This window comes from Ambystoma mexicanum, chromosome 6q (assembly GCF_040938575.1).
Source record: "Ambystoma mexicanum isolate Mex_15411 chromosome 6q, UKY_AmexF1_1, whole genome shotgun sequence".
In the NCBI taxonomy this organism is placed as follows: Eukaryota; Metazoa; Chordata; class Amphibia; order Caudata; family Ambystomatidae; genus Ambystoma; species Ambystoma mexicanum.
The window spans coordinates 283,175,920-283,193,004 of NC_090937.1; the positions used below are offsets into that span (position 1 = coordinate 283,175,920).

At 47.6% G+C, this 17,085-nt stretch overlaps 1 protein-coding gene across 2 annotated transcripts in view; it reads right to left on the reverse strand.

Annotated features, from left to right (window-relative positions):
- The window catches only part of FOCAD (focadhesin), a 2,926,805-nt gene that overhangs the window by 815,535 nt on the left and 2,094,185 nt on the right, over window positions 1-17,085 (reverse strand). For both annotated transcript variants that reach the window (XR_011282193.1, XM_069630760.1), the window contains exon 30: window positions 8,456-8,575. Coding sequence is in view for 1 of the 2 variants with exons in the window: in XM_069630760.1 (XP_069486861.1) it covers window positions 8,456-8,575 (120 nt within the window). In the remaining variant the exon portion in view is untranslated. The remainder of the gene's footprint in view (window positions 1-8,455; window positions 8,576-17,085) is intronic.

Here is a 17,085-nt window from a genome sequence, read left to right on the forward strand (position 1 = left end):
CCATCAACAATGTTCAAAGAGATCTTTCCCTTAAAGCAATCATCTTTTAACGTCCCCTTTCGATGGGATTAATCCTGACCTTTGCGCATTTCAGAATTTGTTCACTTGCCGCTTTATAACAAGACATCAAACATTTCACAGAGACATTTGAGTGGGCTACTTCCTTCTGCTGGACCACTCCACTACTCTGCATCACTGGCTTCACAGTTATCAGTAACTTTAGAGTTTCTCTCGCATTTCATCAGCATGCACGCAACCTTCAATTGTGAGATACACTGTTGCGGCTTCAATCTTTCCTTGAGACGAACCGGCCATTCATGTCTTTCGCTAACTCACCAGGTGTGTGCATTCCTTTCTTGTCTCTGCAGCTTTGATACACGAATCAAGGTTGATGCCACAGGCTTGGCCTCGCCTCCTCAACGCTGTCGTTCACCCGGGAGGGTGGCTGGCATCCTTGACACAAAATGCAAGCTTTGTCTTGTCTGGGATTTAGCGTTCTCTGCGTATCCTTCATGGTTTCCCAGAGGCAACAACCTCCCGCAGGGACCTTCAGGGTTTCCCCACCCTTCGCTCTGGTCCCTCGATCGATCGTTCTGCTTTAGTGGGTTCGGCTTCGCCCCAGAAGATCTGCTCCTTCTCCCGTCTCACCTTGCTCAGAGTGTGTCTCTATGTTGCGCCTTTTATCGGTGTGAGGGGGGGGGGGGGGGGTAATGGGTATCAGATGTATGTGATTACGGTCAAGTGCCTGACTTTGCCTGACAAGATTAACAGGACATGTCCAATGAGCTATGTAAGTGTTATAGTCTCTTTACTCTCAGTCACCTTCTTCCTTGGCCCAGTGTTTGTGTAGAAAGAGTGGTGGGGGCGGGGGGGAGTTGGGACACTGGAGAATCCTATAAAATAGGATGGGGTAGGGGCACGGGAAAGGGGGGGATACCACATCTCACCATCGGTTGTCTCACCCCCACTCCCTGAAGATCCCACACACAGGCGATCCTCGCGCACTGGTCCACCCGCAGGGTCTGGATCCAAAGGCGATTGCTGTGACCTGGCCACCTGAGAGAGAGATCCCAGGGGACTTGCAAGTGAGATACCCTTTGGTGTCTCACAATGGGCTCAAACGGAGACGCCATGACGAATGTCAGAACCAGATAAAGATCCCAATCTAGGACAACAAAGGGAGTTGGCGGAAACTTATTCACAAGGCCCTTTAGGAATTGGGCCATAACCATATTGGGCGCCGAAGCAACCGGTGAGGTGGACAGATGGACAGATCCAAGTGATCGAAGTACCACGTTCTCCTCACCCAGTACGGGGCGATTAAGATAATGGTCACTCAAAACCTATTCAACCTCCTCAGAACCCAAGGAATGACAGGAATCGGGGGGAAGGCGTAGTGGAGAGGGAAGGTCCAAACCACCAGGAACGCATACCCCAGTGCACAGTTTGCTGGCAATTCCCTCAATCAAAACAGCCTGCACTTCCTGTTGGACTCTTTGGCAAACAGATCTACTGCTGGGGTACTACAACGAGAAAAGACTTCCTCCAGAACTTCCTGGCACACTTCTCACTCGTGTGAGATCGTGCTTTGCCTGCTCAGAGCATCCGCCAAGCCGTTCTCTGTCCCCGCTAGATGAACTGCCGACACCAAGATACGGTTCGCCAACAACCAGAACCACAGCTGCATTGCCTCTCTGCAGAGGCGGCGGGAGCGCACACCACCTTGCTTGTTCAGGTAGTGCATGGCCACCGTGTTGTCCATCAGAATCAGGACATGCTCCCCCATGAAAGACGGGGCGAAAGCCCTCAGGGCTAACCTGTTGGCTCGCAACTCTAGCCTGTTCATGTGCCACCTGGCTTTTGTCGCTGACCAAAGGCCACTCACCTACAAATCCTCGCAGTGAGCGCTCCAAACCTTCACAGATGCATCCATGACCACTCGGGCCTGAGGCAAAGGGGGCCAAAATGGTTCCCCATCATAAGATTGCTGCTGTCGGTCCACCAGCTAAGGTCGTGGACAATTTCGCTGGACACCTAGAGAGGGTCTGTGCGTGCTCCGAGGTACTGTGCCCACTGACCTATTAGGAGCCATTGTAGGGATCTCAGCACAGCCTGGCCTCTGGCAGCAGAAAAATAGAGGAGGCCATGAGACCTAACAGGCAGAGGAAGGAAGCTGGCGGTAAGGTGGCGTGATTCTGGAATAAGCGTACCATCTGTGCTATGCTGTCGACTCTCTCTACAGGAGGGAAGGCCTTCCCCATTCGAGTGTCTAGAACAGGAGCCTTTGGATGGCGTCACATGAGACTTCAAGTTTATGAAGAAGCCCAGCCTGTGTAGTAGCAGACAGATGTCTTCACGATGAGACAAGACCTGCCCTGCTGACTTCCCTCGCATTAGCCAGTCGTCCAGGTATGGAAATGCATGGCCCCCCGGATCTCCTGAGATGAGCCGCGACTACCGCCATGTGCTTAGTGAAGACCCTTGACGCGGATGTCAACCCAAAGGAAAGCACTTTGAACTGATAGTGATTGTCTTATATGAGGAATCTCAGGAACTATGTGTGCTTTCGATGTATTGGCATAAATAAAATAAGCGTCCTGCAGATCTATTGACACCAGCCAGTCCTGACGTTCTACAGCGTGGAGCATTTCTCTCAACGTCCCCATCCTGAATTTTTCTTTCTTCAGAGACAAGGCCCCGAGGTCCAGAATGTGTCGAAGACCTCCTCCTTTCTTGGGCACCAGGAAATACCGGTAATACCAACCCGACCCGCTCTGATCGGGAGGTACCTCTTCGACAACAGGGCTTGCAATTCTTCCTGGAGCTCCTGTCCCGGTTGGATTGGAGGCAGTGGGGGTCTGTCCAATGGTTTTCTTAAGAAGGCCAGACAACCCCACCGAATGAGCTGCAGGGCTCTGGCATCGGAGATCATCTCCTGCCACAGGGGGCAATATTCTGCCAACCTGCCACCAACCAGCAAGTCGTGGGAGGAGAAATCAAAGCAGCTTAGAGGGCGGTGCAGCCCAAGCCGCTGCTTGCTGGCCTCTAGAAGTCCCTCTGCAACTTGCGGATTAGAGAAACGCCTCTGCCCCTGCCTGGCTTGTGGGAGATGTGCTTTGCTGCCATAAGGCACATACAGCCTACAGCCCCAACCCCTCGAGGCAAAGCTGAAGGCAGGATTGGCCGGCTGCGCAGCTAGGCCCAGTAATGTTGCGTGTCATGACCTACAGAACACGCCCCTTTTGGACTTCCTGGTCCTTGTCTCAACGGGGCTTACACTCCCTGGTACTCCCAACATGGCCTCCAGTGTGAAACACCTTCCTCGCTCTACACGTTGGACGTAGCGTGTTCTATTAATAGACCACGCCTCCTGCGGCTCCGCGTGTCTCAATGCTATTGCTAAGTAGCGACCAGACGTGTGCTCCGTAGCTCGCGGTATTGTTATCCTTGGTTCTTTCCCAGCCAACCCCATTGCTAGTCCCTTTCCCTCCTTTCTTGATTCCTGGACTCGTGTGCTGAGCAGCGCACTCTGTTAATTTCCCGGATTCCTGGATCGTTGCATCCCGGAACTTTGAACGCACGCTGGAGTCGGAAGAGACTCGTGCAGCCTTATTCAAGACCCGATCCGTCCGCAAGAAGGTATCGACCAAGAAATCCAGCAAAGATCGAACTCAGGTGAGAAGGGGGGAACTCCTTGACATTGCAGCTATTTCAGACTCTTTGAACTTTTCTAGAGGGTCATCAGCCTTCTGGCCAAAAGAAACACTCCCTCGAAAAGGCATGTCCAGTAGCCTATTCTGGATGCTCGAGAAGATGCCAGATGTTTTCAGCTAGGCTTGCCTTATCAATAATACTGATGACTCCATCGAACGGCCAACAGTTTGCCACGTACAGACCTGAGCAAACAGTGTTTAGAAATGAAAATATATTATTTCGAATAAATGTGGTTTTGAAAATAGTTTATGAACTTGTTGTGAAAGTTATTCCTCTAACCAAATCTACCTAGGTCCATTTTGTGATTTTTGGGTAATACATGGACATCAGGGACGTTAGCCTCTCGACGCTCTAGTGAAGGACCAGCCGTCAATGCTTTATGTGTATTTTTCTGCGTCGACCCCAAAGGCTTCTCTGATGCTGATGGCATTGACGGATTGGCAAGCGTGGGGTTGAGAGTGCTGAGCGCTGCTTTCGTCGCTGAGGCCTGCTGTTCGGGGTGGGGAGGGAGGGACTAGGGGGAACACCTGAACCTGCAGCAGCCTGAGTCTTAAACATTTCAAGCATTTCTTTTTTTAAATGTTCCCACTTTGCTCGAGTGATATGCCCAACCGAGGGCTTACCTTTCTCCGACGATGAGCTGGACTTGTGTCGATGGAAGTGGCGTTGCTTCATGTTACACGATGAAGAACGTGTCTCCTCGAGTGTGACTGCTTTTTGGCATTTCGCCAATGTTTTTCAGACTCCTTTTCGGAGGTGGGCCCTTTCGTTTCGGCCTCAGACACCGGACGAGTGACCACGCCGAAGATTTCAGGGACTGTCGGCCCAAAGCAAGTTTGGCAAACCGCTCACTAATGGATTTCAACTGCATTTTGGAGCATCACTCACACCTCTCTGTGTTCTGAGCTGTACTCAGACACCAAAGACAAACGTCGTGTGGGTGGGTCACCGATATTTTGGTATAGCAGTCGATGCACCTTTTAAAGCCTGAAATCTGGTGAGTGGATATCGCGGTCAAGGTTTTATGAGAGAAAATTTGACTCAATGCCCAGCAGTAGCGTGCAAGCGTGCAGAAAAAAGGAACTGAGGTATGGGGCATAGTGACGTGGTATACATACGACGCCCAACGTTGCGTCCGGAGCCGACGAATGAGCAACGAGCAAGACGGATCGACGATCGACAGCCAAGTCGAGGTCTACTACGCACCCTGTGGAAAAAGTTTCCCACCAGCAGAGCTAGATGAGGATATCTATCAGAGGAGGAATCTGCGGGAGAAAAGCAATCCATTAAAACAAGAGTTGAGAGGAAAAGGATAAACTAATGAGAAGAGCAAAAGAGAAAGAAGAAAAAACAAGTAAAGGAACAGATTGAGCCCTGCAAGAGCCCAATATCTAAACTTTATAACATGAGTGGTGATGAAGACATTATGAGGTCCATATTGAACTGAACCTGGGGGAAAACCCATAAAACAGGAGAAGGGAGTAATTCTCATGTTCCTTAGTTAGTATATAGCCATAGGATCAGAATAGGTTCGCTTTGGACAGCCGACTGAATCAGATTTAAGACTTTGCACCGATGACTGATGAGCACCGTAGTTTGCTAGGTAGGAAAAAATACAGCTAGGGAAAGTCTGGAGTTTGCACCTTATTGTACAATAAAACTACACTAAAATGGAAAATTGGAGTCTGTGCCCGTCTTCAGAACTGCCACAATATGCAATTTGTTTGTATACATGCCTGCATGCAGGTGGGGTTTTCTGAGTATGCATGTGTGAATGTGTCCGTGTGTGAATGTGTGCATGTTTGTTTTTATGAATGCATACATTCAAGCAGTTGTTTGAATGCTGTATGAATGGGCAGGTGAATGAGAGATGCTTTGCGTGCATGTGCCTGCGCTGCAGGTATGAAGAGAAAGCAGGATTTACATTTTAGGTGAGCTGCTGGCCAAATGGCATTTATACTGAGTATCAAAAGTAAAATAAGCATGACAAGTGTTCTAATGTAGCTTGTGTGGCCTACTTTGGTGCACCATGTCTAGTTAGGTTTTCATATTGTGGAGTGGCATTTTCCACTGATATGAATTGTAAAGACAGCATGGTAATTGTTATGTTGTTAGATTGGCTTTCATAGGTGCAAACAGTCTAAATGTACTTTCTTACTGTGGCATGGCATATTTTACTGGGCCTCAAAGGTAAAGCAAGCATGAGGAGTGTTAAAACATATCTAGACTTACTTTAGTTATTGCGTAGCTACGCTTAGTTTAGGTTATGTTTTCATATTGTAGCATCGACTTCTTTACTGGTAAGAAGAGTAAAGCTGCATGGTGAGTAGTATTACATTGCTAGACTGGCTTTCATTGGTGCAACCAGACTGGATCTACTTTCTTATTGTGGCATAGCATTTGTTTTACTCGTTATCAATGTTAAAGGAAACATGATGACTGTTCTTATGTAGTGTGAAGGCATCATGAAGTAAGACAAAGACAACAGACTTAAGGTTCAAAATAAAATACTTTATTAGATCAAAGGCTAGGATGGTAGAAGGCCTAACTTGCCCTGCTAAGGTGGGATTTCCCTACCTGAATGAAACTAAGGAAAGTCTAAGTCCAAGAGTTCAGCTCAAAAGGCTGTCTGTGCCCAAACCTACACTCAACTCACAACTAAAGCTATACACTGTGTAGGGATGTAAATATTAAAATAAATAGTGTTCAACTCAAAGTTATGAGCTTCTTCCAGCTTCCAGCTCTTTTTCAGCTCACCTTCCCCAAGTGTAAGAAAGTTCCACAAAAATTCTCAAGATTACCTTACTCCAGTTCAAGGCAATAACGTTCCAAACAACCCTCGGGGTCCACTTCCCCATGTTTCAAGCAAATATAGTCAAAACCAAAATATCTTTAGGCTCCTTTCTCAAGATGTTTAGAAAAAAGACGGGGTGAGGCGAGCACTCTAGTTCCCAGCTTTGTGTACCTTCTGCAGTTCAGTTGCTCTTCTCCTCCAAGCACTTTCATGCTTCTTGAAATCTTCAGGGAGGCAATCTGTTCATGTGTTGCCGATTAGTTCCAATTTTGGTCTCAGGGAATTCTGGTAGCTGTAGTCAATGTTGGTAGGAAAGGAACCAACTCCCCTCCAATTGCACAATATAAATCCCACGGTGGGGGGAGGGGGAAATCCAGCATTATGGCTCTCCTATGTGTGCCATGGGTCACCCCGGTGCTGACCCTCTGGAGCCCGGGACTCCCGAATCAATATTTAGAAAATAGAGGGAGCGAGGCGCGTACTCTAGTTCCCAGCTTTATGTACCTTCTGCAGTTCCGTTGCTCTTCTGCTCCAAGCGCTTTCATGCCTCTTGCAATGTTCAGGGAGGCAATCTGTTCAGGTGTTGCTGATTAGTACCAATTTTGACCTCCGGGAATTCTGGTAGCTGTAGTCAATGGTGGTAGCCAGGAACCAACTCCCCTCCAATTGCACAATACAAATACCACGGTGGGGGGCAGGGGGAAAACCAGCATTATGGCTCTCCTAAGTGGGGCAGACATGACATATAAATTCACACTACAGAAAAGAAAACATGTAACCATGGCTTCTAGCAGACACTATTTTAGAATCATCCTCCAAAGTCTCTGATAAGGAATCTTATAATATTTTGCATCTCAAATGAAGCAAAATAATGTTAACATTTAGATCTAGTTTGGCAAGAGGCGTCTGTAGGTGATCACAGAGACATTGCATGGAAACATCCAATGTGGAATCAGGATATCCCCGCAAATATAGAATGTGGGAGCGTATATAAACTGTGCACTAGTGACCACTCTCAAGTTTTCAGAAAAAGTAAAAAAAAGACAGATGGGTGGCTGTGGGTAATTACACTCCCACAGAGCTTCCCACAAAGTTCTGTAAATGGTAAATGTCCAACAGAAAAAAGGGGTGTTTTCATGCCCCGCGATCAAACCCTAACAACATTTAAAGTCCAAATAATGGCATATAGCGCTTGAAGAATAACTCCAAAAAAGTTCCAATATCACAGAGACTCTTTAATTTTCCTTATATAGTGGACAGCCGACACGTGTTTCGACCACTGGTCGCCTTCAAGGCAGCAATTCTTTTCATTTAATTATGTTCCTTGTTGTGGAAAAAAGGGGAAAGTTGCTGGTTATCACATAAATCCTGTGTTACCACTAACGACCGAACTTGGTGTTAGAAGCTATTTGGAGCAGTATACTCATGTTTGAGGCTATTGGAAGCTACAATTCAACTGGATTTGGAGAAGTCTGTTGCATTTCAGGATTGTTTTTTTGGCATTTACAATATGCTGATGATCAAATTAAAAGTCTGAAGACCAAGTCGATACACAGGATTTATGTGATAACCAGCAACTTCCCCCTTTTTTCCACAACGGGGAACATATTGAAATGAAACAAATTGCTGCCTTGAAGGCGACCAGTGGTCGAAACACGTGTCGGCTGTCCACTATATAAGAAAATTAAAGAGTCTCTGTGATATTGGAATTTTTTGGGAGTTATTCTTCAGACGCTATAATGCCATTATTTGGACTTTAAATGTTATTAGGGTTTGAGCGCGGGACATGAAAACACTCCCTTTTTCTGTTGGACATGGTATCAAGATATGTGCACATGAACTGCCAACATCTGAAAGTTATAGTGAAATGTAGATCAAAGTTGAGACTGGAAATGCATAAGAAGCAAGCAGCTATGACCTTAAAAAAAAGATGCTTAGCATACAGACCTGTTGGTTCTGTTCCGTCAGTGCTTTGAGCTTGTTCATTATCTCCTCTGCCTCCTCCGCTCCAATTATGCCAACGTTGAAGGCAGAGACAGTGACACAGGACACAGAGTAAGAAACAACCTGAAGAATGAAAGCAAAACAACCACAGCATTAATCAGGGTGCTATTAGTAGAAGCAAGTCTATTGCCACCACCTTTCAACATCTAGGTCCCGCAAAACTCTGCATTTGCATTAAGAAGCAAATATCATTCCCATACACCATTAAGCAAATGAAGTTTGCAATTCACAGTATTTGTACTTTCAAATAATCTAAAGATATTTAGATTCTTTGCAAATGCTAAGATTGCTGTTCCCAGTCACCCTGCACATTAGTGTGTGTGTATGGGTTAGGGGTGATGACCATTGCAAAGCAGCCCTGATTCTGATGCCACAGTCTTCACTGTGGATGATGGATGGAAAGGATTGCAGTAGGACACAACAAAGGCATTCACAACCCCCTCTTCCTGCTGAAGTCAAAATGCTCACAGCCCCCAGCCGTGTCTCGTGCAGAAGTAGGAAAAGGCTGTAGCGAAGGCAGACTCCTGGGTGCTAATCCCAGACTCCTACTTGCTGCCAGAAAAAGAGATTGGGCAGAGAGAGGATACTTCAAGCAGAAACAAGGTTTGTGTGTGAATGCCTGATTACTGAGAGCGACTTAGGGCATCAAAACAGAGTAAAGCTGGAATATTTTGTTTGGGCACTAGCAGCATAAACATGAGATTTACAGGAAAATGCTGCCACACTGTTGGGCACGAGAGGGAAGTAAATGCATTTTACAGGTGTAACGAAATCTCCCGTTGGGTACCCCTAAGCTGTACAAAGGGGGAACCGGAAGAGCTCTATGAGGGAACCCCAAAGCCTCCATGCATAAAAAGGGCCAGCCATGTTATCCCCTCCCATGTGCAGACTCAATTGTTCAGAAATAAAACAGCAACTAACAGTTTTAGAATGGCAGATTCCTTCCGACCATTGCAATTCATTTGCAAAATAGGGCAAACTAAAAATATTTCTCTCCCTAACATCTCCCCAGGTAATATAGAACTTGGAAAAGGAAACAAAAAGGAATAAAGAGGGAAAGTTGCAGTCCTACACATCTGTTGACGACACCATGCACTGAACACCAGCCCCCTGCAATGTGAGTGCTGTGGCCACCCTAGAACGCCAGGGAAATAAAGCAAAACCCCAACAAAAAGGTACTGGACTTAGCTCATGGGTGGCCCAGCCAGACACCCCCCCACGAAACAGAAACTTAGACGCTATAACACACAAACCACCATTGTTGTTCCGCAGCAGATGCACACAGAGAAAGAAGGCGGGGCTTAAAGAGCTATATAAAGCTTTGTTGAATGCAACACGTCCAGGGAAGGGAAGACGGGGGAAGCAGCAGCAGACCAACCAGAGGTTAGGGTGGAAGTTATAAGAGACCCCAGGAAGCAGAAGGTTGTGGGTTTGTCGGGTGAGATCAGAGGAGGAGGCAGCAGATCAAGAGAACAGCAGCAGGTAGGATGGTGGAGTGGAGCATGGAGGACATCTTTGTGGCAGGTGGGGCATTGGTTAGTGAGTGCAAGTGCACTGTGTGTTTATGAAAGACTTATTAGTGTGAATACAAGAGGGAATGAATGTGAGGTGTTAGCATGAGTTAAAGGAGTATGTCCTAGTAGGAAGGGGGGCGGGTGGATGAGTAAGTAGTATTGTGGAGTAGTACTAGTATGGAAGAGTAACTTTAGTGTGGAGGAGCTCTGGTAGCGTGGAGGAGGGAATAGTAGTGTGGAGGACGGAGTAGTAACATCAAACGTTGGAGGTAAGCTTTATAAAGAGTGACATACATTGGAGAGAGAGTAGGAAGACAAAGAGAATGTGTGTGGAGTCTGAAGGAAGACAGTAGTGTGAGTCAGTATTAGAGTGAGAGTTAGAGGAGTATGTGGGCATGATTGGAACTAGAGTGAACTGAGCACAGTGTCTGAAAGTATATTGAAAGAGCTGGATGGCAGACACTTATCCATTGAAGCCAATTAATGATTAGTCATCTTGGGGTAGTCTTTGTTAGGCAGAAACCTGTGCAGTTCCTTTAGGGACCACTGCAAAAGATTTAAGACTACAGGTGTTTGCCAGTAAACCCACTTGGTAGCAGTCTGTACCACACAGATTCACTTGGTAGCTGTGGCTGAGCAGTCAGACTTCCCTCAAGAAGAGTTAGGCAGTATATAGAGTATACACAATAGGTACAGAGATACAGTAGCACAAGCAAACACTGACCAGAGCTTTGGTGTAAAAGTATATAATTATTTATTTTAAAGACACACTTGTAAATTACACTAGCACAAAGAGGTAAGTAAATTCAGCACACAGTCACTATTATATATATACAACCCTAATTACTTATTAGACATGTCTTAATGAGAAACACCACTTATTTTCAGACAAAGGTGAGCGCTTAACCTAAGATGGCACTTTAATAAGTTATTAAAAAGGGAGGGAAAAAGGCAGAGTTTTGGAAGCACACAAATTTCAATACTTTTTAAAGAACCACAGTAAGGCAGGCTAGGCAGAGTTCTACTGGAGAGCAAGGAAGTCAATCGCAAGGCCCACTCTTGGAGAGAGCAAGCAGAAGGGGTCCAGGTTCACACAGTGGGGTTATGCCCAAAGAGTCTTGTAGCTAGTTTGCACACAAAGGATGAAATTAAAGTCAGGAAAAGTTAGCTAGGTTGTCCCAGGCCAGCCCAGGTTAGAAATTCGAGGCTTTACTGTCACCCCGAACGATCTGTCGCAAGGGAAGCCAGGCGGGACACAGTACCTTAAGTGGGAAGGAAGCTCCAGCGGGGGCAGTTGTTCCTGGCAGCGGGTGCAAGTCGGTGTTTCGTCCAGAGGAAGAGGAGGTCTCGCCGTGGAGGAAAGATGAAGGTCGTTGCACTGCCAGGGAAGAAACCAGCCGCGGAGTTCTTCGGTTAAAAGGTACTACCCTTCTCTTCGCTGTAGTGGTAAGCCATGGTATTCCGGTTGCCAGGGTGCTTGGCACAGGCAAGGCGGCCGCGAGATGCTCCAGGAAGGTGAAAAGAAGGCAAAACTGGTTATCCCCATCAGTCAAAGGAAGAAGACTCTCCGGACTGGAGATCTTCTCTGTCGTCGGGAAAAGTGGTGAGACGGTTCAGCAGGGCTCCACCGGTGGTGTCGTTGTTGCAGGTCAGCTCAGCTTCTCCCTCCTCGGATTCTTAGGTCCTGTGGCGACTTCTGAAGTTCCGGTCCCCAAAACCCTGCTTTTATGCAGCACACCCCCATTCATTCACCTAGCTGTCAAACAAACATGCTAAGTGGTGAGCCCAATCACACAAGAGTGTGACTTGAGTTGCCAAGGCAACTCAGTCCAGGGTGCCTAAACCCCCTCCAACACCCCCTGTGGTACCCAGACAGAGTGGCACCACTTTTGGAGGCTTCTGTGGAGAAGCCCGCCAAAAAGTGGAACAAAGGGTTCGACTTGGGTTGGAGTCACAGAAGAGAACACAAACGCCGTTTTTGAATTGAGTTCTGGCAAAAAATACCAACCTGTGAATTAATATTAAATAAATAAACCAGCGGTATGTTCGAAGCTATAGGAATTAAATAATCAAAGTTGGTAGCCTCGAACAATGGGAAAATCCCATAGAGATATATTCGCGGTCGAATATAAAAAGTAGTATCCACTGCCACCAGCCAAAACTCAATCAGGGGGGACGGAGACGTACCCCCTCGAACAACAGACCCCGGGGCAATCGAATTGCCCCGACCAGTACGTCCACAATATGATGGTTTGTACTGGTTTCTGTTCATAATTTGGGACTAGTAAAGCCAATGGTGACTTTACATACCCTGGGAGACAGTAGTCAGTCCCAGGGTATGGAGTCTATGTTTGGGGGTCGCTACGGCACCCCTGGGTTACGGCACAGAGGGTGCTGTGTAACCCACATCAAAAACACATGAGACCCTATGGAGTAAAAGGCCCCATAGCCCATAAAACACATGGAAAGACAAAGGAACACCTCAAATCATGTCTAAGAGTGGGAGTAAAAGAGTCTCACTCTTAGCAGGAGAGAAAAATAAACCCCAAAATTCCAGCAAAGCTGCTGGGGGACTCACTAGGTTTGAGAAATTAGCCTTTTCAGAGAATTCTCCCTAACAGTCTTGTAGCTTGTCTTCACCCAATGAGATATTGCGTCTGCCCAATATGTAAAATGAACTAGAAGAAACAGTGTTTGGGAGACTTGGCACCTGATGGACTTGATTTTTATTTTTGCTTACCAATTATTCTTGGGTCAATAAATCAAATAGATTGCATTGCAAGTTGCACTCAAAATTGTAAGGTTATAAGGTAGTCCTTTAAATTCTTTGTGTGTTGTCCTTCTTTACCAATCATTTATCTATATTTCAGTGTTCCTCTCATTTTAAAAAAATCATATAATGTTGGTTTCTTTTGTTGTTTAATACCTCTGTGTTCCTCTCATTTTTTCCACAAAGAATAATTGTTGTTGGCGTCCTTTTTTATGTACTAACACAGTGCTCCTCATTTTTTTTTGCAAAAGATATATTTTGTTGGGGCACTTTGTTGTTTACTACCCCTGTTTACAACCTCTTAATGTGGCTCCTCAAGAGGATTTTTGAAGGACTCCGTTGGAATCTGTCGAGGCTTGGGGTTATCTCACATCTACAATTGAAGTCAGAATAAGCTCTGGATACAATGGTCCGGGCAGCATTTTTCTCCACGCTCAATTCGCCAAAGGCTTCTCCCGAAGAGCCACATTGAGAGATAGTAAACAACAAAGGACGCCAACAAAATTTATTTTGTGTGAAAAAAAGATGTTTTTCCAAAAGAAGGCACTAACTATCATGAACTATTGGTGCCAAAGCAAATCCTAAAGGCTGTACTGAACTGGCAAATTCTAACGTGACAGCAGGACATTTTTGGCTGGAGAAGACATAGAACATTTTGCTCAGATGGTTCTACTGGTCTATGGTATATGCATAGATCAAACAATTTGGTGCCTGCTGCCTGATTTACCAAAGAGCCCCTTCAGATAACATCCCCCAAGCACAACTACAGCCTTTGCCAATTATAGAGGTTCCTTTCTTCAAGATTGACATGGACATAATCAGCTCCTTGGAACCCTCCAAATCAGGGAATTGATATATCCTGGTGATAGTCTCCTATGCTACTCAATATCCTTACAACTGGTCAGAACCTATCTGCAAGAAGCACAGACCAGGGAGGAAAAGGCGTACAACAAAACGTTTAAGTTGCTTACCTGTAATTATTGTTCTCCAGCATGGTTCTGGCATGGATTCACATGCTCATGAATATTCCCTGTTGTCAGGCTGGGAATCCTCGGTAAATGAAAAAACAGTGTCACTTTCAAACTGTATTTCTCCTCTAAACCAATCACTGTCCTCTGGGTCATACTGCCCCCATCCAATGACAGACCTCTCCCTAAGGCCCGCCTCTGGCAGCCATCTTCAGATTTGGTAAGCATGTAAGGTGGCAGTATGACCAAGAAGAGCCGCAGAGGGGCCGGAGAGAGGGTTTGCACGTGAATCCATGCCAGACCCATGCCGGAGCACAATCGGTACAGGTAAGTAACTTAAACCTTCTCCAGCATGGGGTCTGGCATGGATTCACATGCTCATGAATAACGAATACACAGCAGTACAACATTACACAACCGTGGGAGGTGGCAAGGCTCAACAGAAGCATTTACTCTTACCTCTGGAACAGACTCCCCACAATCAAACAGGTTGCGTAGCACTAGTGGCCGACTCTGGACTCCTTCCTGGAATCCATGTCGATGCAGTAGAACCACGTGAAGGTGTGCATGGACCGCCACGTAGCAGCCCTTCCGATGTCCAGCAGGGGGACCCCAGAAAGGAACGCTGTCGTCGCAATGATCGCTCTGGTGGAGTGGACTCTCGGATGGCCTTGGAGAGGTCGGTTCCCGAGCCGATGACATAATGCAGCCAGAGAGCCACCTCGAAATGGAAGCCTTGGATAAGGCCTTATCATGGTTTACAGGACCAAGATTCAGAAACAATTGAGAAGTCTTCCGAAAACTCTTTGTGCGTGTCACATAGAATTTCAAGGCACGAGCAACGACCCAGCGAGTGCAAGGCCCTTTTTTCCGCCAGCGACAACGTTTTCGGGAAGAAAACAGGCAACACCAAAGGCTCGTTGAGGTGGAATTCCGACTGAACCTTCGGCATGATAGAGGGGTGTGTACACAGTACCACCCTCGATTTGTGGAAAGTCAGATACAGTTGCTTGCAGGATAGGGCCTGCATCTTCCCCACACTTCTAGCAAAGGTGATGGCCACAAGGAAAGCAGTCTTCCAAGAGAGAAACCCGAGTGGGGCCTGATGCATAGGCTCGAAAGGTGCCCCCATGAGCCTCGCCAGGACCACATTGAGTTCCCACACCGCGGCAGGAGCCTTCACTGGTGGAATGGATCGGAAAAGCCCCTTGAGAAACTCCTTGAGGAGTCTGTCGGACGACAGCACGGGTCTCCAAGGGGATCTGGTGTAGCAGGAGATGGCTGCCAGATGCACCTTGATGGATGCATGAGCCAGCCCAGCAAGTATGGAAGAATCTGTGGTGCCGTGACCCTCAGAGGGGTAATCTTCCACTTATGGCCATAGCACTTCAGAGTTGACGATGCCCTGGCCTTGGCGAGGACTTCCCTGCAGTTCGCTGATAACTCATAACCTCTAAACTCTAAGGCTGCAGGAGCCATGCCTTCAGGTTCAGCGATCCTGGGTCGTGATGAAGGAATGTGCCGCCCTCTCTGGTGAGCAGGTCTGGAAACTGGCATTTTGATAGGAGGCGATGCAGATAGGCTGAGAAGGTCCGAATACCAAATCTGCCTCAGCCACGCCGGGGCAATGAGTATCATCTTGAATCAACATGTCTGAGTGTGTTGGTGACACGTAGCGAGAACGGAGGGAACGCGTACAGAAACATACCTTCCTACCGGAAGGAGAACACATCCCCTAAGCTCCTCGGCTGGTGGAATCTGCTGACAAACTTCTGGCATTTGGAGGTCACCACTGTGGTGAAAAGATCAATCTGGAGACTGCCCCATTTGACGAACAGACAAGCCACGTGATCCTGACTAAGTTCCCACTCGTGGCAAGAGCGCAGTTCCCTGCTGAGGGAATCTGCGATGGTGTTCTTGATGCCTGCCAGAGGGACTAGGAACATCCCCTGCCTGATGGCCCAGTACCACAAGTCCTGTGCTTCTTTGGAGAGCGCCGGAGAACGAGTGCCCCCTTGCTTCCTGATGTAGAACATGGTGGTAGTGTTGTCCATGAAGATCCTCACCACCTTGCCCTTCAAAGACGGTAGGAAAGACTTGGGGGCCCAGAACAATGCCTGTAGTTCCAGGATGTTGATGTGCAGATCCTTCTCCTCTGGGAGCCACAGGCCTCTGGTGTGTAGACGTCTGGTGTGAGCCCCCCAACCTTCCAGAGAGGAGTCCGTGGTGACCGTCTCATGGTACGGTGGGGTTTGAAAACCCCTCCCCCCTGAGCGATGTGGGAGCACACCCCCCACCATGGTATCGGCCGCCAGAACTCCTCATTGAGAGGGTTCTTGTCTGCATAACTCCTGAATACTTGTATCCAACGTCCATCCAAGAATTCCTGTAGGGGTCACATCTACAACCTGCAGAGACGGACAAGGTAGATGCAGGAATACATCATGCCCAGCAACGACTTGAGGCCCGCACCGTAGCCGTCTTCACCGACGACAGTCGCTGCACCTTTCTTTGAATAGCTGCTAGTCTCTCCTTCGAGGGTGATGCCAGGCAAGTCACTGTGTTGAGTCAAGCGCCGAGGAACAGCATGTTCTGAGATGGCGTTAAGAAGGACTTTGGATAGTTTACAGAGAATCCCAGCTCTGTCAGCAATCAGACGCTCTCCTTCGTGTGCTCGTTGGCCAGCTCCCGAGAGCGGGCGTGCACGAGCCAATTATCCAGATACAGGTATAGGTGTATGCCCTGTAGACGCAGATGGGCCGCCACTGGTGCCAGGCATTCCGTAAACACTCTTGGGAGCGACTTCAAGCCAAATGGTAGGGCCTTGAACTGGTAGTGTTGGCCTTGCACCACAAATTGTAGGAACGTTCGATGTTTCCTGTAAATGGAGACATGGAAATATTTGTCCTCCAGGTCCAAGAACGTCAAGAAATCCCCTTCACTCAGTTGGTCGAGCACGTGCTGCAACGTGACCATCCTGCATTATTGGGACTTTAGGTACTTGTTCAGATGTCGCAGGTCCAGGATGGGCCTCCAACCCCCTGTCTCCTTTCTTACCAGAAAGTATCTGGAATAGAATCGGGAGCCCCGGAGCCATTGGGGAACAAGCTCTATCGCCACTTCCCGTAACATGGCTCGCACTTCTTCCAGGAGCTGAGGGATGCGCTGCTCCTGACGGGGAACCAGTGAAATAAGAGGGCACTTGCGTTGGAACGTCAAGGTGTCCCTGGGTGAGAGCGAGCTGCACCCTTCTGTCGGTGGTGGTGATCTTCCACTCGCTGACGAACTTCGTCAGCCAGCCTCCCACCGGGGTCAACCAGT